The sequence below is a fragment of the Rhinopithecus roxellana genome, chromosome 2 (genome assembly GCF_007565055.1).
Source record: "Rhinopithecus roxellana isolate Shanxi Qingling chromosome 2, ASM756505v1, whole genome shotgun sequence".
In the NCBI taxonomy this organism is placed as follows: Eukaryota; Metazoa; Chordata; class Mammalia; order Primates; family Cercopithecidae; genus Rhinopithecus; species Rhinopithecus roxellana.
In genome coordinates, this window is record NC_044550.1 from 14,662,915 (window position 1) to 14,685,265 (window position 22,351).

The following is a 22,351-nucleotide window of genomic DNA, read 5'->3' on the forward strand; positions in this document are numbered from 1 at the left end:
CCTCCTCATGCAGCTGCCTTGCGGAGTCTCACTGCTGGTGGTGAATGTGAGATCACACAGGGCCTGCAGCCAGGGCAGTGCATCTCCTCTCAGTCTCACTTCTAGTTTTACCTAGAACCAACCCTTGGCGATTGTCTGCCTCCTTGGCCAAGCCCCCTACAATAGGAAAACTGTGTCTCGAGGTCGAATTCTATTAATACTTGAGAGGTGAATTTATAAACATTTAAGATGTTTTAGCATCTCTGCAGCCAGTGTCTCTGTAAATGAAAATTGTTTTTCGAAGTGGAAAAGTGTAAGGGAATACAAGGGCTTCAAAAAATAATCCTCTTTAGAAATAAGAATATTGTCAGGGTTAGGTGTTCCTAACTGTGGTTTCAAGCAGTGGAGTTAGTAAAATTCCAAAAGTTAATCGACTTCATATACTCAACTTTTGCTAGGACTTTGCGGAAACTCCTCAGGGATCCCTCAGAGTTAGATTAGGGAGATGAACCCTGTCCTAGGACAGTAACCATTCAACAGTTGGATAGCCTATTGGGCCCCGCTGTCCTCAGCCTTTCCTAAAGTTGCCTGGGAACACCACTTTTCTGCTCCCTCCTTTTTCAGTATAGCCTGGAGACAATGATTTATTTATTCACTAGCTCTTTTAACAAATATTGATTAAGTAGGCACTGGTTCTGTTCTAGGGGTTGGAAAAACAGAAAATTAAATAGTGCCTTTGTCCTCAGGAAACCATCCATTTAATAGAGAGACTAAGATATGCCCTTAAATTCCTGAATCACCACTGCATAACCAGCACCTGTGGCTGTCATATAGGACTTGTTGAACAAGATAATTTTTGAATGAAAGAATAAATGACCTAATTGCTCTAATGTAAAGATAAGTTTATAAGAGTCAGCTAGTTGGGATGATTATAGAAGGATTCAAGGGAGAGATGTATGAAAGCATAGATCTAACTAGAGAAAACAGCACCACAGAAAAATCAGCAGCAAAGGCTCAAAAGTAGAAATCTCTGAGATCAAATGGAGAATAGTAAATAATTTGCTGGAATGAAGAGCACATGGAAGGCAAGGGTGGTAATAAGGCTGGAGATATTAGATAAGGCCAAATCATGCAAGAATTTAAACTATGTTTTTAGAAAATGGGTAAGCAATAGAAATTTTATATAGGAATGAGAAATTATCATCAGCATTGTGCTTTAGGATTACAAATCAGGTAGCAGTCTGCTAATACATATTGGAAGGGAAAGGCCCAGAGTCACTAGTTGGAAGAATTGCAGGGATTCTTCATGAGCTAAACTAAGAGTTCAAGCTAAGATAGATAAACTAAGGAATGAGAATGGAAGAAAGGGAAGAAAGGGATAAACTGAGAAAGGGTGGTACTCAGCTGAAATTTGGCAACTGGTTAAACATAAAAGACAAGAGACAGAGAGGAATCCAAGATGAAAAGAGGCTTTTGCTGCAATTTTTTAGAAGGCGGCATTTGTATTTCCATTTGCAGGAGGTGGAGTAGCTTTGAGAAGAAAGGTGATTAGTTCAGTCTTGCGCACATTGAGCTGTAAAGGTATTATGGACAGGAAGATACCCTACAAACAGCTGGAAAGGTTGCACATGCTTAAAAAGAAGATGAGAACATGAGATTTCAATTCAGCCGTCATCTGCTTGGAGTAGACAGTTCAATCCAGGAGACTTGATAAGAATGTCAAGGGACTGATCACAATAAAGGTGAGAAATGGACCGAGCATCAATCTCTGCTGAAACATCTCTTTGAGGAGGAGGAAGAGTGCCTTAGCAAAAGCAGCCAGTGAAATGGGGAGTTGGGGGAGACTTTCAAGGAGGGAATGGTAACATATCCCATTCTCAAAGAGGTCAAGTAGGGGTGAGGAATAAGAAATGGCTAGTGGGTTTGGAAACATGGAATCTGTCATGACCTTTACGTACTTTTTCATTTGACAGATCGGGGATTACTTACATTTGCAAAGGACCTCAGATTAAGTGGTGGTGGTTCAGCATTAGTAATTAGAGATTTTCTTATGTACTTGGTAGGGAGAAATAGAATGACATTCAAACAGGTATAAGTTCCTCTTAAGAACCTTTCTGATTGTATTGTAGAGAAGATCAAATGAAAGAATCGTTCAATATTTCTTGGTGTCATGCCCGGCCCATAGTTTTCAATAGATGTTAACCTTTATGGTTGTCATCATTATCTAGAAGGGGCTTTTTTTTAGAATAAGGAAGAAAAGCAGTGCACATCTGTAGACAAGCGAAGAATCCTTTGGAGAGAGAAAGAGAAGGGTAATTCAAGAAGATTAGGAATAGGCCGGGCGCGGTGGCTCAAGCCTGTAATCCCAGCACTTTGGGAGGCCGAGACGGGTGGATCACGAGGTCAGGAGATCGAGACCATCCTGGCTAACACAGTGAAACCCCGTCTCTACTAAAAATACAAAAACTAGCCGGGCGAGGTGGCGGGCGCCTGTAGTCCCAGCTACTCGGGAGGCTGAGGCAGGAGAATGGCGTGAACCCGGGAGGCGGAGCTTGCAGTGAGCTGAGATCCGGCCACTGCACTCCAGTCCGGGCGACAGAGCGAGACTCCCCCTCCAAAAAAAAAAAAAAAAAAAAAAAAAAAAAAAAAAAAAAAAAAAAAAAAAAAAGAAGATTAGGAATAAACATTAAGGGTAAAAACAGAATGGTTAGCCCTGGAAAAGGGAACAAACATGTTTCTCTGAATTAGGAGAGGATATGTGAAGTAGCAGGGATGTTTTGAGCCTCAGTAACAGTAAGGAGGAGAGAGAGTGAAGGAACTTGCATGCAATGACTTCTACCTTCTCATTACAGTCAGAGAGAATCTCAGCTGCAGATATCTGCTTAAGGTAGGAAGAGAGAAATAAGAATTGCTGTCATTTGTTTTGAGCTTTTGATATAGTAAAAACTGTACTAGACACTTTACCTCCTTTAATCCTCATGAAAATTTAGAGATTATATATTTGTATTCATATTTTACAAATGAGAAAACAAGTAAAAAAGTTAAGTAACCCTCCCAGAGTCCGCCAGATGACCATGGGAGCCCAGATTCAGAGCCAGCTGTGTCTTACTCCAAAGCCTGTTGCTCTTTATTGAAAGATACTCCACTAGTTTGAGATCTTGGAGGGGTACCCCTGCACTACTATCAGGACTACCCCTGATAAAGTCCTGTGGGGTGGTTGTTCCTATCCATCACCACAGTGAATATCAAAGAAGGGCCCTCTCATTTGAGGAATAACAAACAGTGAAATTGAAATGGACCAGTAATGCAAATCCTGGATCTCTGAGGGAAATAACAAAATGAGGCATAGAGGAAATATTTGAGTCTGGTGCCAAGACTCATCAGTACAAGAGAGAATGCCTAATGGGCAACAGCAGTTAGGGTGGGAAGAGAGAAGTACAAGGGGGTGTTTTGGAATTTGAGGGAAGAACTGCTGCCCTAGTTTTCCAAGGATGATTATTCAAGAGTTGCTCTCCCTTCACTTTCTCACAGCTGGCAGAATTCATACCTCTTGGTGGTTAGATCCCTTTTACCAGATACTGTAGGGCCAGTACAGCAACCAGAGCCCCCAGCCAGAAACCCTGCCTCCAACTTAGACCAGTGTTCTGCTCTGGTGTGTAATAATCATATTCTAATTTAAATAGACTATTGAGATGCTCCATTGGTATCTAGTCTTTTTTTTTTTTTAATTTTAAGTTTTAATTTTATGTGCAGGATGTGCAGGTTTGTTACGTAGGTAGACGTGTGTTGTGGGGGGTTGTTGTACTGATTATTTCATCACTCAGGTATTAAGCTTAGTATCTGTTAGTTCTTTTTCCTGATCCTCTCTGTCCTCCCACCCTCCACCCTTTGATAGGCCCCAGAGTGTGTGGTTTCCCTCTATGTAGCAATGTATTCTCATCATTTACCTCCCACTTATAAGTGAGAATATGCAGTATCTGTAATAATGGGTTTTCTGCTCTCATGTTAGTTTGCTAAGGATAATGACCTCCAGCTCCATCCATGTCCCTGCAAAGGACATGATCTTGTTCTTTTTTATTTCTGCATAGTATTCCATTGGCCATTTTTTAAAAGACAAATTAACAACAACAACAAAAATACAGTTATCTCCACTCCTTATCCACCACCCGTCACCTAACCCAACTCTTTATATTTTAGTAATTGCCTTCCATAAATAACATTTTATCATGTCTTAATTAATTATGCATTCATTAATGTATTAATTATTGAATGCCCACAATATGACAAGCATTATTTCAAGCACTGAGGATACAACAGAGAGTAAATCAATATCCTCACTGTTTTTATTTCATTTTTTTAAGAGACAGGGTCTCACCCTGTTGCCCATACTGTAGTGCAGTGGTGTGATCATAGCCCAATGCAGCCTTGAACTTCTGGGCTCAAAGGACACGCCTACCTCAGTCTTCCAAGTAGCTGGAACTACAGGTGCACACTACCACACCCAGCTTCCCTACTCTGAGCCTCCATCCTAATGGAGAAGAGAGGCAGTAATCAAAATACATGAAATGTGTAGTTATTAGATGGTAATTAATATATAGAGAAAAATTAAGCAGAGAAAGAAACAAGGGATTTGGGGGTAAAAGTTTTGGTAGGGGTAGAGTGGTCAGTGAAGGCCACCTTGAGAGATGGCAATTATGTAAAGCCTGAAAGCCGGTAAGAAATATACAGGTATACAGATGTCCCTGGAAAGAGTGTTCTAGGCAGAAGACATAGGAAATGCAAAAGCTAAGATTGCTCACCTGGCAAGTTCAAGAACAATGAGAAACTGATGTGGCTGCATAGAAGTAAGAAGACAAAGGACAGAGAGGACATGAGATGGTCACATCGCCTAGGGCCTTGTAAGCCATTATAATGATTTTGTCTTTTAATATGGAGAAATATTAAAGGATTTTGTTTTAACTTCTTAACATAGAAAAATTTAATCGTATACAAACACAGAATAGTATAATGAACCCCCTTGCACTAATCACTCAGCTTTAACAGCTTTCACTTTGGGAGGGTTTTGAGTGAAGGAGTGATAAGACATGGCATGACATGACTTGAACAGGATCACTCAGGAAAATAAGTCATGGGGAGACAGGACACGCAGAGGAAACATAGGAGCAAAGCTTAGGAGACAGATGATGGTGCCTGGAAACCAAGGGAGTAGCAGTGAAGGTAGTGAGAGGTGATCAGATAGAGGATATTTTTTGAAGATTTGAATTAATGTTATATATATTATACTTTAAAGACGAATTTGAGAACGTGTGTAGTGTAGTAAAGAGGGTAAGAAATATAGAAAAGAGGCTAGACACAGTGGCTCATGCCCGTAAACCTAGCAATTTCGGAGGCTTAGGTGGGAAGATCCCTTGAGGCCAGGAGTTCAAGGCCAGCCTGGGCAACATAGCAAGACTCTGTCTCTATGAAAAAGAAAAACAAAATTTAAACAGGTGTGGTGGCATGCACCTGTAGTCCTAGCTACCTAGGAGCCTGAGGCAGGAAGATTGCTTGAGCCCAGGAGGTTGAGTCTTCAGTGAGCCATGATCATACCACTGTACTCCAGCCTGAATGACAGAGCAAGACCCTGTCCCCACTCAAAAAAAAAAAAAAAAAAAAAAAAAAAAGAGAGAAAGAAGGAAAAAGAAAGAAAGAGAAAAAGAGATACAGGAAAGAAATGGCACTAGAATACCAGTATTGTATACATTATTTTCTGTTTAAAAATCCACCCAACTGGCAAAAAAAAAAAAAAAAAGAGTTATATGTGAACATTTATAAGACAATGCATTCACAAATTACAAACTATTTGCTCTTCCTATGTTCTTTTGCAATGATGAATGATTAGGCCATGCAAATGTAAAGATTTATTGGTAATTTGCTGATGATTTAGTGACACCTGTTGAGGTCCAAGTTCCCAGCAATTCTTGGAATTAGCAATAGTGTGTTACTTCTTTCTCAAAAGAAGCATAATTTGTAAGCAGCTATATCTGATGTGGTAAAACTGAAAATCAAAATAAAAAAGGAAACCCTGAGTCAAAGTATGAGGGAAAAGATAAAACTTTCAGAGAAAAGTTATACATAGAGATTTTATTCATCGTCTCTGTGTAATTCACGAGAACTTCTTAGCTTATTTATTATGTCAAATGGCAGTTTGCTCTTCTACTCCCAGCCTGATATGAGCCATATATGCTGTTGGTCATTCAAAGGGGCACGAAACAGGTGAAAGAATGTCGGTGAATCAATGCACATCCATGAGTACTACCAGAAAAAGAAAAGAAAAACAAAATGCCATCAACAGTGGGTCAAAGAAGATTTTTTTCATGCCATCCCCTACCTTACTGAGAATACCACATTTATATTCAGAAGACTCATAATGAATTCCAGGGTCCTCTGTGTCTTGGCTGTATGACTTTGGATTATGTCACTTTGTTACTCAATCTGTTTGAACTTCTGTTTTCTTATCTGCAAAATAGGGGTAATAGAGCAACTCTGCCTCCCTTACAGGGCCTTTCAGAGGCCCAAGGGTCTTTACAAATAATAGAGAAGGAAAGAAACTGGCACTTTAATAATACCTACCATGTTCCAGGCACTGCGTAGTCCTCACGACAGCCCTCTGAAGTCATGTGATTGGCCCTTTGTGTAGATGTGGAGTTTAAGACTCAGAGAGGTTATCTAATTTGTGTAAGGCCACAGAGCTAGGAGGGGGAAAAGCTGGTGTTGGATCACAGACTGGATCGACTTGAAATCTCCTGCATAACAGAGAAAGAGATGAACTTTACTAAGCATCTTTTTATGCCAGAAACCGTGTTGGACATAATTCTGTACTGTCTTATTTGGTAAAGGTCATTCTGTCCTTCCTGGTTGCCCTGGTTGCTCAACAAGTAGTAAACAATAAAGCCTGACTGTTTTTCATCCCTGAGAGGAGAAATATTATTAAAATAGTGTTCTTTTTCTTTCTTTCTTTCCTTTTTTTTTTTTTTTGTGCCTGATAATCTGACTTGCAACCTCACAGAAAAGAATGAATGCATGGTTTCATGTCTGTGACATGATTTTATAAGGAGCCTTACAAGGGGACAAGTACACCTCTACCACTTCTTATAACCATTCATGAGATCTCTCTTCTCACAACACATACCAGCAAAGCCAAACATACAAGGTGTTTACAAATAAGTGTCATCTACCAACACTGTCTAGGCAGAGTAGAGCTATGAAACACTGAGGAGACTGCACACACACACAAGAACAAATGATCATGTCACATGGTAGCACAGAAAAATGGGAAATGTGAATAGTTTGTGGAGGAGGACAGACCCAAGCTCAAGGATTGCCTGATTGCTCCATTTATGGGAACCATGGCAACCTACCTTATCTTCTGAGCCCCGATTCCTCTAGCTGTGGAATGGGGTATTACCTCTGACCCCACAGGGCTGTTGTGGGGATTATCTGAGTTAGCATGTTCCATAAAACACAGTAAGTTAGGAAGTATAGCTGTATTGGCTCTGGGAATTTAACAAGCAAGAGAAGTATGACAGTAATCATTTAATTACTGAACTCTGTCTTCATATTGCGATAGGTTGCATATGGTTTTCCTGCCTTGTTCCTTCCAGTCAGATTTCAAAAAAAGGAGGCAGTAGTGGAACCTTGTGGGCTAAAGTGGGGAGGAGGGTGTCATGGAAGATTCAGGTTTAGGTCTTCCTCTTGAAGAATGGGTACTTCTCGATAGGGAAGCAGAGGGACCACGCGGGAGTTGTCCGCTTGAAGAAAATCCTGAGATGTGGTAGTGGGTAGGTCCAAGGAGGTCCTGAGTAGGACTATAGCACAGAGCCTTTGCATGTGCTGTTTTTCCTGCCAGGAAGACTCTCTAAACCCCTTGGCCTCACCCACACCCTTTTCTGGTTATACTCCTAGCCTTCTTTCAATCTCCACCCTCAGTACTCCCTCAGGAAGCTTTCCCTGACCTCCTGACCTGGTCAAATGCTTTTTATGTATCTCCTGTGTAAGCTCTTCTCAGTTACACTTTTACATTTATTTGTGAGATTATTCTATTAGTGTCAGTCCCATTCTTTAATTCTCCACAAGAACAGAGATTGTGTCTGTTCTGCATTCACCATGCATCGCTTCATCCCCTAATTTACTGCGCTGTGTGGAGCATAGGAGGGGCTTTAAATACTCACTGAATAAATAGACAAATTTTGGTTATTAGTGAGGTATTACCTAGGTGGGAGAGAGGATTTGTGTTTGGGATTGCTAATCCCATTAAGTGCCAAGCACTGCATTAACTCATTTAATCCTTAAAAAACCTATGAAATCAAGTGTATTGTTCCTTTTAACTTTAAAGACAGAGAAACTGAAATCCAGAGATGTTAACCATCTTTCACCGTTGACACAGCTAAGTGGTAACAGTCGGTCTTGAGCCGGGCAGCCTAGCTTCAGACTTCCTAGACTTTACCACATTGTTCTGCTGCTTAGTGCAGTAGAGGACAAAGCGAGGTTCACATGTGAAGTCAGGATAGATTTCCGTTTGAAAATTTTGTATTTTTCCCCTCCTCTTCTTCATTACCATCATCATCATCATCATCATCATCATCAATCACTTCACAAGAAAAGCTAAGCAGAAAAGAACTACTTCATGTGTCACCTCTTACATTCATGTTAACTCTATATTCTGCCAAAGTGATTTGGCCGAATTTACCCAAAGAGCAAAGTGGACATTTCAAATCCTGATTCCTAGAAAATTCTAGACTGTGTCCTGTAACCACCTTTGAAGAACCAGCACATACTTTATCCCAATGTGACAAAATTGTTTGAAATAAAAAGGCGTAATTTGACTGAGATTGGTATTATCTGAGACCCATGGTTTCTATGGCTTATTCAAAAAGCAGATCCAGTGTGTGGTCATCAGTAGGTACTGAGTCATAAAGCTCCTGGAAGAAAGTCTTAAATTTCATCAAGAATGCCAAGAAGTCCTGGGTATCTCCAAGAATGATAGCTGTTACTATAACATAATTACTACTGGAAAATTAACAAAGCCCAATAAAATATGGCATGCAAAAAAAGATTTACCCTAGAAATAGAAGTGACCTAAATCAGTCATTTATTCCAGCCACCTGCTTTTAGATAAGATAATAATAATCTCAGGACGGTCATGTTGTTTAAAAATCTCTAGGCGGAAGAGTACCTTACAGTAATAAATTAATAATAAGACAAGTTAATGCTTTTAAACTACTGTTATTTGCTGGGCATTGTTGTGAAGACTTTACATGCATTAATGTATTTAGTCCTCACAGCAACCCTTTGAGATACTATTATTATCTCCCTTTTACAGATGGGGAAACTGAGCAGTGCCCAAAGTCACACAACCAGGAAATGGGGAACTATCTTCAAGCCCAGCTAGTATGTCCCTAAAGTCCATGCTCTTACAGTGTCCCTGGGTAGCTGATTACTCAGTTTTATCACCTTGGTCTCCTTGGCTTTAATTGAAAGCTTAACTCTTTTTTTTTTTTTTTTTTTTTTTTTTTGAGACAGAGTCTTGCTCTGTCACCCAGGCTGGAGGGGCAGTGTCTCTATCTTGGCCTACTGCAACCTCCACATCCTGGGTTCAAGTGATTCTCCTGCCTCAGCCTCCCTAGTAGCTGGGATTACAGGTGCACACCACCACACCTGACTAACATTTTGTGTTTTTAGTAGAAACAGGGTTTCATCATGTGGACCAGGCTGGTCTCACACTCCCGACCTCAGGTGATCCACCCATCTCGGCCTCCCAAAGTGCTGGGATTACACACATGAGCCACCACGTCCAGCTGGGAAGCTTAACTCTTAATAAGAGCCTGCGATGTTCAGACTCTTTGAAAAAACCAAACAGACACAGTTGCTCTCTTTAAACCTAACTTTCAAAGGAGTAAAAGAAGTAAAAGGAAGACTGAATAAAAGGAACTAAGATCTCCGTAGGGCAAATGAATTTCTGAATCGATTGCAAACAGTGGTCTGTCATCATGGCATCCTATGAAGTATGGTCTCCCCCATGTTAGAGTGCCAGTGTCTTCATGTGCCATATAACTTACAAATAGTATCACTATTTTCTCTTGTCATACTTCAGTTTTCTTCTTTCAGTCAGTAGTCAGTATTTTGGAAAGTCCACAAAACCCAGGGGGCTCCCTGTCCGTTGCCCTGTGGTCTCTGTGAAAACCAGATGATGCGATGCTGACTTGGACTCTTTCAAATGGATCTAGCAGCACATGAGTCACTGGCAGCATGTTCAGTTCCTTTACCTCAGGGACTACCCAGTTCCTCATTCTTGCCACCCTTCAGTCATGAAGTAGTAGTATGAAAAATGCATGAGTACTTTTTGAGGATACCTCAGACCTCTTTCCTTCAGTACCAGAGACTAATTCCCTCATAATGGTAACATCGAAGGGCCCAGTTATCTGACGCGATTGGGCTTTAATTATAGATTCCTTCTGGTGTCCTGTTTAAGTGGAAAGCCTACCTGATTTCACCCAAGTGAAGCATTACCTCATGCCTTGCTTTCTTGCAGTCCTGTGCTGGTGTCACTTAAAAGTGTAATTGCATGGTTTATTTCGTGTTATTTCACTCTTGATTTATTGCTGAAGAAGCCCCTGTGGGATATATCATCATAACAAAGACTGATTTCAGATGTCAACACCAAGAAACACAACTGGCATCAGCAATCTGTAGGGAGTATCTAGGGACAGCAGTCAGCTTTGGAGCAAACCCAGAACTTCTCATTCCCTGTCCCACATTTAAGGGCAGAGACTTTCTCCTTGTTAAAGGGAAAGCACTGAATTCATAATTAGCTTTATACCCAGAGTTTTTTTAAATGTTATACCTGTTTAAGAAATTTTTTGTGCTTTGAGGTGGTCAAGATCAAATTTAATTAGAAACCCTGTTCGTGGTTGACTTACTCTGGGGGCCCAGCTCTTTGAGAAGGAGTTTAGAAGGTTTAGAAGCAGACCTTTGCAGCAGTTTTAGCCAAGTGCATGCATAGAGGCTTTGAGGTGGAGCTGCACAGTTGATTGTAGGGGAGTCTATCCTTTGTTGACAAGTGAAGCTTCTCTCCCTGCAAACTCTGGGGAGTAATGCCAACTCTGATCAGCCTTCAACTCTTGGATGAAATATTGGGTTGGGGAAAAGTCCCTACTAAGAAAATCCTACCAAATCCCTGCTTCAATAAAATATGAATCCATTTAATGAAGTTTATAGTAGAAGTAGGCTAGTTGAAAAGGATTCTGTCTCTTTCCAAGAAATATTATTGGCAGGTTTAGGGTCTTCCTCAAGTTTATATCATTAGGACTTCCATCAAAGAGTTATCTTTAGGTGTGATTCCCATCCTCCCTCCCTCCCTCCCATCCTTCCTTCCTCCCTTTCCTCCTTCCTTCCTTTCTTTTTCTTCTCTCTCTCTTTCTTTCAAACTGTGGGCTGCTTTTATAGGTTTATGCATTTCGAATTACTGTGTAGTTGAGAGATTTGGGGTTTAGGTTATGCAGTCCTTTAAAAAGTACAGTATGGGTCGGGCGCGGTGGCTTATGCCTGTAATCCCAGCACTTTGGGAAGCCAAGGCGGGCGGATCACGAGGTCAGGAGATCAAGACCATCCTGGCTAACATGGTGAAACCCCATCTCTACTAAAAACGCAAAAAATTAGCTGGGTGTGGTGGTGGGCGCCTGTAGTCCCAGCTACTTGGAAGGCTGAGGGAGGAGAATGGCGTGAAACCGGGAGGCAGAGCTTGCAGTGAGCGGAGATCATGCCACTGCACTCCAGCCTGGGCGACTGAGTGAGACTGCATCTCAAAAAAAAAAAAAAAAAAAAAAAAAAAAAAGTACAGTAAGAGCTAAGGAGAAAGGGTGACCAACTAATCTAGGTTTTGGCTCCAAAAGTCCTGTGTCCCAGAAAACCCCAGTCCCAGGCAAACCAGGATGGTAGTTCATCTTTTGAGGAGATTATAATGCATTTCCAAGTATTTAGCTGAATTTATTACAGGGTTCTGACTTGATAGGATTTAAGAGGGTTAAAATAAGGTCTTTTCTGTTACGTTAGTATGACTTTAGTCTTGGCACTTTCTCAAGGAAGGAATCTGGTCTACTATAGGAGGCTAGGTGACTAATAAGAAGAAAGGGTATCTAAGTGTTTTTTGCTACAAATGTCGTTATCTCCATGCTATTTCCTTTTTATTGCTATTGTCATTTTAAAGACATACCAATAAAAAATAAATTACTTTAAATAGAAAACTCTAATTTTATCAACAGCAAAACAGGGGTGAAATCTAAGGATTTGCACTTAAGAAGTGCACTTTTTTGAACTGAAAACACTTACTATGACCTGAGCATATGTAACTCAATTATCAGAAGTCGCAGAGGGCTACTGAAGGCTCAGGTATCCTAAGAGATGACTGGAGGCCAAGTCCTCATGCTTGAGTGTTTGTAGCCAAACTTCAGAACCAGGTCCCTGGGCAGGATTCTGTCTAATCACATGGCACAGAGTCAGGATGGACTGTTTCTGCTTACCTCCCTTCTTCCTTTGATTCCCATCAACCACTAGTTTCTTTCTCATCAATCATTTACCCAGCTCTTGTGACCAAGAATTTTGATAAGGGTGCAGAGGAAAGCATGTTCTTGGTTAATAGGAGAGGAGGCTTCATGACAACACAGCATCCTCTAAGATGTGTTGCTCCAACTTTCACAATACATACTGTATTTTAAGTGGCCTGCTTCTTGGAGTGTATCTTCCCACTACACAAAACAACCACCATTAACATTTTCATTTACATCCACCCTGTCATTTGTTTATCACATACTTTTAAAAACAGGGCTGTAATCATGTATATACATATATGAATAATTTTATATTGTACTTTTTATACTTACTGGCATATCATAAACATTTTTCCATGTTGCTGGAGAGTCAGATGTGCTGACTTTTGGAATGTGCTTCTTATATAGATCTGCAACTATGTGGGACCAGCAAAGGTTATTGTTCAGTTGGTCACAAATGGAAAAAATATCCACCTGCATGCCCACAGCCTGGTGGGAAAACACTGTGAGGATGGGATCTGCACTGTAACTGCTGGACCCAAGGACATGGTGGTCGGGTAAGTAGGGGTATATGATGCTGTTGAAGGTAGGAACAGATAGAATACGGGATGCAGAAACTTAGAATGAACAGGCTTAGGGACCTTTCTGAGACCCTCAAATGGCCTCAAAAAACTGTAAACTTGTGCTTTCATTCGTACTCCAAGAAGTAAGGTGACCACATGTCTAGATTTGCCTGAGAGTGCCCAGTTTTCACCTGGCCTAATTGTTTATAGCACTGTCTTCTACTCTCAGAGGTGGCCCAATTTGGATGATCACTTATATGTGGTCACTTGACCTACAAGGTATTTGTGCCACTTTTAATTTTTTTTTTTTCTCCTAGAAATAAAGATAAGGACACATTTAAAGAAACCTAACTATAGCAGAGATCATCACTTTATGGATAGTTTTACATTCTTGATGATTTCTTCAGTGGATTTACAGTGTGACTATTTAGGGCTTTAAGTGAATGCATAAATATCATTTCAGCTCTCTGCTGCTTAGAAAGTATGCACAGATAAGAAGCCAAGGAATGCAAATTTATTTTGGCATTCGTTAGGCTTAAAATGTAAATAAAAAATGACATATTCATTTAACGGTTGATCAAATAAAACAAGCAATTTTTAATGATTGAAGTTTTATAGAAGTAATTTCAATCCGAAAGAATTAAGTTTTTAAATAAGACATATTTATTGTGCTAAAAAACAGATATTTTCATCTTCCTAATACACTAAAATAGCACACAGAGTAATAGTATAGCGCACAATACAAACTGATATGTGCAGTCAATAATTCTAAAAATTGTTGTTTTAAGTCTTTCTTTGGGAGTCCTTAAATGCAAAAGAAGAAATTTTTAATTTTGTTTAATTTTTGAAAACATTTTTCAGGGTTTTCTAATCCTGGTTTAAATAGTTTGTGCTAAAATCCCAGTTAATCTGGGTTATTCACTCAAAGAAAGGAATTGTTTAAATCAACCATAATTAAGCTGATGGTTGCATTTCAGGCTTTGAATTCTGATCAAGTTTCAAATTGGTCGTTATTTTGGAGGTTGTGCTTTCATGTTCCTAGGTATTTCTTTGTTTGACTGTAAAAATATTTAAGTGTGAAAAACCTAGAGAGAGAGCTTTCTTTTAAGTCACTAAAATCGGATTCTTTTGATGTTAGAAAATAAAAGACTCTAGATTGAAGGAAGAAGCTTAAATTGATTTGAAAAATTAAAGTGTGCTTTATATGAACTTGTTTCAACATCCTCTTGACAGACTGGCGTGTTTCCTGTTGTATGTCACAGTTTGTTCATCATGAGTTGTGGAATACACTTCCAGTTCCTGGTTGACCTAGGAGAGCTTTGAAATGCAGGCTAATTGTCACAGTTTTAGACTAATTGATCACTTAGTGTTTCTGCAGATCTATTCCAGTAGGCTTCTGTCAGTTTGAAGTTTATTTTCTTTGGTCTTGTTTAATCTGTATTATAATCGTATCCTTTAGAGGAAATTTTACATGAAGTTTTCTACTAATATTTATTATTATAAAACCTCCAGTATGTTGTCTATAATTTGGTGTTTCTGTGGTTTGCTTTAGTAATCTTTCAGGATTTTAGAAAGAACTAATGGTTATTTAAATTTGAGACCTTAGAGAGGGAATAGAAGTAAATTGTCTCCAGGGAAAGTGAGGGATTCTTTCACTCTCTTGTAGTGCAGTGGGGTGTTTGCTCAGTAGTTGGGAGAACTCATCATTCATTCATTCAACAAACATTTTGAGCATCTCAGCTCCTGAGTTTGATCATGATGTCTGATTGTAGTGCGGTGAGATTTTCTAACCCTATACAATTTCAGTGAGAAATTTAATCAAGATGCCACTTGAGAGTTACAATAGACTCAGTAGTCTTACGTGTTTAGCGTTTTCTATGAAAAGTCAGTACTCGCTTTCTAATTTGATTTTTAGCTGAGAAATTTTTGCTTACAATGTTTCACAAAATACACTATTTCCTTCATAATTCATTTGTTTCTATCTCTCTATGTATATACATTTTTAAGGTTTTCAATGTCAAAACTTATTGCATTTATATAGAAAGAACATCATGCTAGCATTCTGGAAACCAGAATTTTATTCCCAGTACTGTTGCTCTCAACAGAGCACTGGGGGCAAGTTATATGACTTCTTGGGGACCTTAATGTCTTCCCTTATAAAATGAGAGGTTTTCACTGCAGAATCTTATGGTTAGGCTGTTTACATCTCCAGAATTCTAGACTGAACTAACATTATATAATATTATGAAATAACATGAGCAAACTTGCCACATACATATTTATGGTATGACATTGATTATTAGTATTTAGTTCCGACTTGTAGATAAGAGTATCACATAGAGAAACTTAGGAAGATAGCCAAAATTATGTCTTAGACTTGTCAATACTAGAAATGAAGCTAAGATAACCTGTTTTCAATAATACAGATTAGGCAAAGGGTATAGATTCACAAGCAAGGCACTAATCTAACATACAAAAAAAGATACCTAAAAAATGGCAGTAAGAAGATAAATAACTTTTAAATTGTCAAAACCAAAGGAATTACTTTCTTTGGAGTGTTTATCTTCACCTTTCCCTCAGCATGAATTCTTAATAAACTTAGTTTCTACTTTCAAAAGGATTTTATCTATGTTATAAATATTCATGTTTTAAATAACCGAGTCTTGATTATAAGTTCGATTGCTGTAATGTAGGGAATTTGTTATTTTCATGTTTTTTAAAATTAGCTTTAATTTTGTCTTTTTATTTTTTATTCATTTATATAATTAACCTTTACTGCCTTTCTTGGTAAAAATAATAATAATAATAATAATAATAATAATCTTAGTTTGGTGTTTTATTTTAAATCCTGAATATCAACAATTTGTTTCAATGTATTTTAGTTATTTGACATTTTTATTCCATGGAAGATGTCTGTGTTCTTTGACTTTGCTTTAGGCCAGTTCCCTCACTAGTAATCACCACACCCTCTCTGCTTTCTGGCAGCTCTGATTTAGAGATGTAGAATTTTTTTTCCAATTAATACATATATAATATACCAACTGGCAAGCACTAGGAGTGGATATTTAAATACAAAAATACAGAGGAGAAACAAGGCCTTCTTCAATGTCTGTTGCTCCCATCTTTGTCCATGAGTTCTCATCATTTAGCTCCCACTTACAAGTGAGAACAAGCAGTATTTGCTTTTCTGTTCCTGCATGAGTTGGCTAAGGACAGTGGCCTCTAGCTCCATCCATGTTCCTACAAAAGATATGCTCTTATTCTTTTTTATGGCTGCGTAGTATTCTGTGGTACATATGGTACCACATTTTCTTTCTTTATTTATATTACTGATGGGGAATTTAGGTTGATTCCATGTCTTTGCTATGATGGATAGTGCTGCAGTGAACGTTCACATGCATGTGTCTTTATGATAGAATGATTTATATTCCTTAGAGTATATACCCAACAGTGGGATTGCTGGATTAAATGGTAGTTCTGTTTTTAGCTTTTTGAAAAATCACCACACTGCTACAAAATCAGTGTGCAAAAATCACAAGCATTCCTATACACCAATAACAGACAAACAGAGAGCCAAATCATGAGTGAACTACCATTCACAATTGCTTCAAAGAGAATAAAATACCTAGGAATCCAACTTACAAAGGATGTGAAGGACCTCTTCAAGGAGAACTACAAACCACTGCTCAACGAAATAAAAGAGGACACAAACAAATGGAAGGACATTCCATGCTCATGGACAGGAAGAATCAATATCGTGAAAATGGCCATACTGCCCAATGTAATTTATAGATTCAATGCTATCTCCATTAAGCTAACAATCATTTTCTTCACAGAACTGGAAAAAACTACTTTCAAGTTCATATGGAATCAAAACAGAGCCCACATTGCCTAGATGATCATAAGCAAAAAGAACAAAGCTGGAGACATCACGCTACCTGACTTCAAACTGTACTACAAGGCTACAGTAACCAAAACAGCATGGTCCTGGTACCAAAACAGAGACATAGATCAATGGAACAGAACAGAGCCCTCAGAAATAATACAATACATCTACAACCATCTGATCTTTGACAAACCTGAGAAAAACAAGAAATGGGGAAAGGATTCCCTATTTAATAAATGGTGCTGGGAAAACTGGCTAGCCATATGTAGAAAGCTGAAACTGGATTCCTTCCTTACACCTTATAAAAAATTAATTGAAGATGAATTAGAGACTTAAATGTTAGACCTAAAACCATAAAAACCCTAGAAGAAAACCTAGGCAATAACATTCAGGTCTTAGGCGTGGCCAAGGACTTCATGTCTAAAACACCAAAAGCAATGGCAACAAAAGCCAAAATAGACAATTGGGATCTAATTAAACTAAGGAGCTTCTGCACAGCAAAAGAAACTACCGTCAGAGTGAACAGGCAACCTACAGAATGGGAGAAAAATTTTACAATCTATCCATCTGACAGAGGGCTAATATCCAGAACCTACAAAGAACTTAAAACAAATTTACAAGAAAAAAAATCAAACAACCCCATCAAAAAGTGGGCAAAGGATATGAACAGACAGTTCTCAAAAGAAGACATTCATACAGCCAAAAATACTCATCATCACTGGCCATAAGAGAAATGCAAATCAGAACCACAGTGAGATACCATCTCACACCAGTTAGAATGGCGATCGTTAAAAAGACAGGAAACAACAGGTACTGGAGAGAATGTGGAGAAATAGGAACACTTTTACACTGTTGGTGGGACTTCGACCATTGTGGAAAACAGGCGATTTTCCACAAGGGTCTAGAACTAGAAATACCATTTGACCTAGCCATCCCATTACTGGGTATATACCCAAAGGATTATAAATCATGCTGCTGTAAAGACACAGGTACATGTATGTTTATTGAGGCACTATTCACAATAGCAAAGACTTGGAACCAACCCAGATGTCCATCAGTGACAGCCTAGATTAAGAAAATGTGGCACATATACACCACGGAATACTATGCAGCCATAAAAAAGGATGCGTTCATGTCCTTTGTAGGGACATGGATGCAGCTGGAAACCATCATTCTCCGCAAAGTATTGCAAGGACAGAAAACCAAACACTGCATATTCTCACTCATAGGTGGGAATTGAACAACAAGAACACTTGGACACAGGGTGAAGAATATCACACAGCGGGGCCTGTCATGGGGTGGGGGGTGGGGAGGGATAGCGTTAGGAGATATACCTAATGTAAATGATGAGTTAATGGGTGCAGCACACCAACATGGCACATGTATACATATGTAACAAACCTGCATATTGTGCACATGTACCCTAGAACTTAAAGTATAACAAAAAATAAAATAAATAAATTAAGCAAGTTTACAAGAGCAAAAAGAAAAAGAAAAATCACTGCCCTGCTTTCCACAATGGTTGAACTAATTTGCACTCCCACCAACAGTAGATAAGTGTACCCCCTTCTCCACAGCCGTGCCAGCATCTTTTATCTTTTGACTTTTTAATAAAAGCCATTCTGACAGGTGTGAGATCATATCTCATTGTGGTTTTAATTTGCGTTTCTCTAGTGATCAGTGATGTTGAGCTTTTTTCCATATGTTTGTTGGTGGCATGTGTGTCTTCTTTTGAAAAGTGTCTTAAACAGTCACTTATCTTTTAAAGAAACTTTTGAAATCAGAAAAAAAAGTGTTTATATTTAATCACGTATTTATCATTTGCAGTGCTCTTCATTCTGTTTCATAGGTCAAGATTTCTATCTGGTATCCTTTTCTTCTGCCCGAGGCACTTCCTTTTATTATACTGCTGATCTGATACTGATGAATTCTTTCAGTTGGATGTATGTCTTCACAGTTTTTTATTTTATCTTTGTTTTTCAAAGATATTTTGAAGAGTATAGAATTTTAGGTTGACAGGTCGGGCATGGTGGCTCATGCCTGTAATCCCAGCACTTTGGGAGGCTGAGGCATGCGGATCACGTGAGGTCAGGAGTTTGAGACCAACCTGACCAACATGGAGAAACCCTGTCTCTACTAAAAATACAAAATTAGCCAGGCATGGTGGTTTATGCCTGTAATCCCAGCTACTCAAGAGGCTGAGGCAGGAGAATCACTTGAACCCAGGAGGCGGAGGTTGCGGTGAGCCGAGAGCAGGCCATTGCACTCCAGCCTGCACAAGAGAAAAACTCTGTCTCAAAAAAAATAATTATAGGTTAACAGTATTATTCTTTCACATCCTTAAACTATGTTGTTCCACTGTCTTCTGACTTGTCTTGTTTCCAAGAAGTCACCTGTCAATCTAATCTTTGTTCCTCTATATATGTTTTTTTTTTTCTCTCTAGCAGCTTTTCAGATTTTCTCTTCCTCACTCATTTTAAGCAGTTTGATTATATGTATATTAGCATACTTTCCTTCGTGTTTCTTGAGCTTGGGGTTCATTGAGGTCCTTGGATCTCTGGATTTATATATTTAGTAAGTTTTAAAACTTTTCGGCCATTATTTTTTCAAATATTTTTTTCTGTCACTCCTCTTCATCTTCTTCTGGAACCCCAATTGCACATATATTTGGCTATATGAAATTGTCCCACAGCTCACTGATGATCTGGGTTTTTTCTTTAATCTTTTTTTCTCTGTTTCATTTTGGATAGTTTTATTATTGTGTCTGCACATTCACCATATTTTTGTCTGTACTGGCTAATATGTTCTTAATTCTATCTAGTGTATTTTTTCTTCTTAGACATTGTAGTTTTCATTTCTATAGGTTTGTTTCAGGTGTTTTTTTTCATATCTGCCATGTTACTTCTTAACATACCAATGCTTTCTTCTTTTTCTGATCATATGGAATATATAATAGCTATTCAATGTACTTGCATACAAATTCTGTCTTCTGGATCTATTTTTGATTAGTTTTTGTCCTAATTATGAATTATGTTTTCCTTTTTTTAATATATAGCATTTCCATTGTATTAGGTTATTTTTTATTATTATTATACTTTAAGTTCTACAGTACATGTGCACAACGTGCAGGTTTGTTACATGTGTATACATGAGCCATGTTGGTGTGCTGCACCCATCAACTCATCATTTACATTAGGTATATCTCCTAATGCTAACCCTCCCCCCACCCGCTCCCCACAATAGGACCCGGTGTGTGATGTTCCCCTTCCTGTGTCCAAGTGATCTCATTGTTCACTTCCTACCTATGAGTGAGAACATGGAGTATTTGGTTTTCTGTTCTTGCGATAGTTTGCTGAGAATGGTGGTTTCAAGCTGCATCCATGTCCCTATAAACGACATGAACTCATCCTTTTTTATGGCTGTGTAGTATTCCATGGTGTATATGTGCCACATTTCTTAATTCAGTCTGTCATTGATGGACATTTGGGTTGATTCTAAGTCTTTGCTATTGTGAATAGTGCCGCAATAAACATACGTGTGCATGTGTCTTTATAGCAGCATGATTTATAATCCTCTGGGTATATACCCAGTAATGGGATGGCTGGGTCAAATGGTATTTCTAGTTCTAGATCCTTGAGGAATCGCCATACTGTTTTCCACAATGGTTGAACTAGTTTACAGTCCCACCAACAGTGTAAAACTGTTCCTATTTCTCCACATTCTCTCCAGCACCTGTTGTTTCCTGATTTTTTAATGATTGCCATTCTAACTGGTGTGAGATAGTATCTCATTGTGGTTTTGGTTTGCATTTCTCTGATGGCAAGTGATGATGAGCATTTTTTCATGTGTCTCTTGGCTGTATGAATGTCTTCTTTTGAGACCTGTCTGTTCATATCCTTTGCCCACTTATTGATGGGGTTGTTTTTTTTTCTTGTAAATTTGACTGAGTTCTTTGTAGGTTCTGGATATTAGCCCTTTGTTAAATGAGTAGATTGCAAAAATGTTCTCCCATTCTGTAGGTTGCCTGTTCACTCTGATGGTAGTTTCTTTTGCTATGCAGAAGCTCTTTAGTTTAATTAGATCCCATTTGTCAATTTTGGCTTTTGTTGCCATTGCTTTTGGTGTTTTAGACATGAAGTCCTTGCCCATGCCTATGTCCTGAATGTTATTGCCTAGGTTTTCTTCTAGGGTTTTTATGGTTTTAGGTCTAACATTTAAGTCTCTAATCCATCTTGAATTAATTTTTGTATAAGGAGTAAGGAAAGATCCAGTTTCAGCTTTCTACTTATGGCTAGCCAATTTTCCCAGCACCATTTATTAAATAGGGAATCCTTTCCCCATTTCTTGTTTTTCTCAGGTTTGTCAAAGATCAGATGGTTGCAGATGTGTGGTATTATTTCTGAGGGCTCTGTTCTGTTCCACTGGTCTATATCTCTGTTTTGGTACCAGTACCATGCTGTTTTGGTTACTGTAGCCTTGTAGTACAGTTTGAAGTCAGGTAGCATGATGCCTCCAGCTTTGCTCTTTTTGCTTAGGATTGTCTTGACAATGTGGGGTCTTTTTTGGTTCCATATGAACTTGAAAGTAGTTTTTTCCAATTCTGTGAAGAAAGTCATTGGTAGCTTAATGGGGATGGCATTGAATCTATAAATTACGTTGGGCAGTATGGCCATTTTCACAATATTGATTCTTCCTGTCCATGAGCATGGTATGTTCTTCTATTTGTTTGTGTCCCCTTTTATTTTACTGAGCAGTGGTTTGTAGTTCTCCTTGAAGAGGTCCTTTACATTCGTTGTGAGTTCGATTCCTAGGTATTTTGTTCTCTTTGAAGCTATTGTGAATGGGAGTTCATTCATGATTTGACTGTCTGTCTGTTACTGGTGTATAAGAATGCTTGTGATTTTTGCACATTGATTTTGTATCCTGAGACTTTGTTGAAGTTGCTTATCAGCTTAAGGAGATTTTGGACTGAGACAGTGGGGTTTTCTAAATATTCAATCATGTCATCTGCAAACAGGGACAGTTTGACTTCTTCTCTTCCTAACTGAATACCCTTGATTTCTTTCTCTTGCCTGATTGCCCTAGCCAGAACTTCCAATACTATACTGAATAGGAGTGGTGAGAGAGGGCATCCCTGTCTTGTGCCAGTTTTCAAAGGGAATGCTTCCAGTTTTTGCCCATTCAGTATGATATTGGCTGTGGGTTTGTCATAAATAGCTCTTATTATTTTGAGATATGTTCCATCAATACCAAATTTATTGAGCGTTTTTAGCATGAATGGCTGTTGAATTTTGTCAAAGGCCTTTTCTGCATCTATTGAGATAATCATGTGGTTTTTG

The 22,351-nt window shown here is 38.7% G+C and overlaps 1 protein-coding gene across 7 annotated transcripts in view; it reads left to right on the plus strand.

The window, feature by feature from the left end:
• NFKB1 (nuclear factor kappa B subunit 1) overlaps window positions 1–22,351 on the plus strand; it is a 124,623-nt gene that overhangs the window by 57,689 nt on the left and 44,583 nt on the right. For all 7 annotated transcript variants that reach the window (XM_010363320.2, XM_010363319.2, XM_030914961.1 and 4 more), the window contains one exon: window positions 12,972–13,120. In XM_010363320.2, the coding sequence (XP_010361622.1) occupies window positions 12,972–13,120 (149 nt within the window). The remainder of the gene's footprint in view (window positions 1–12,971; window positions 13,121–22,351) is intronic.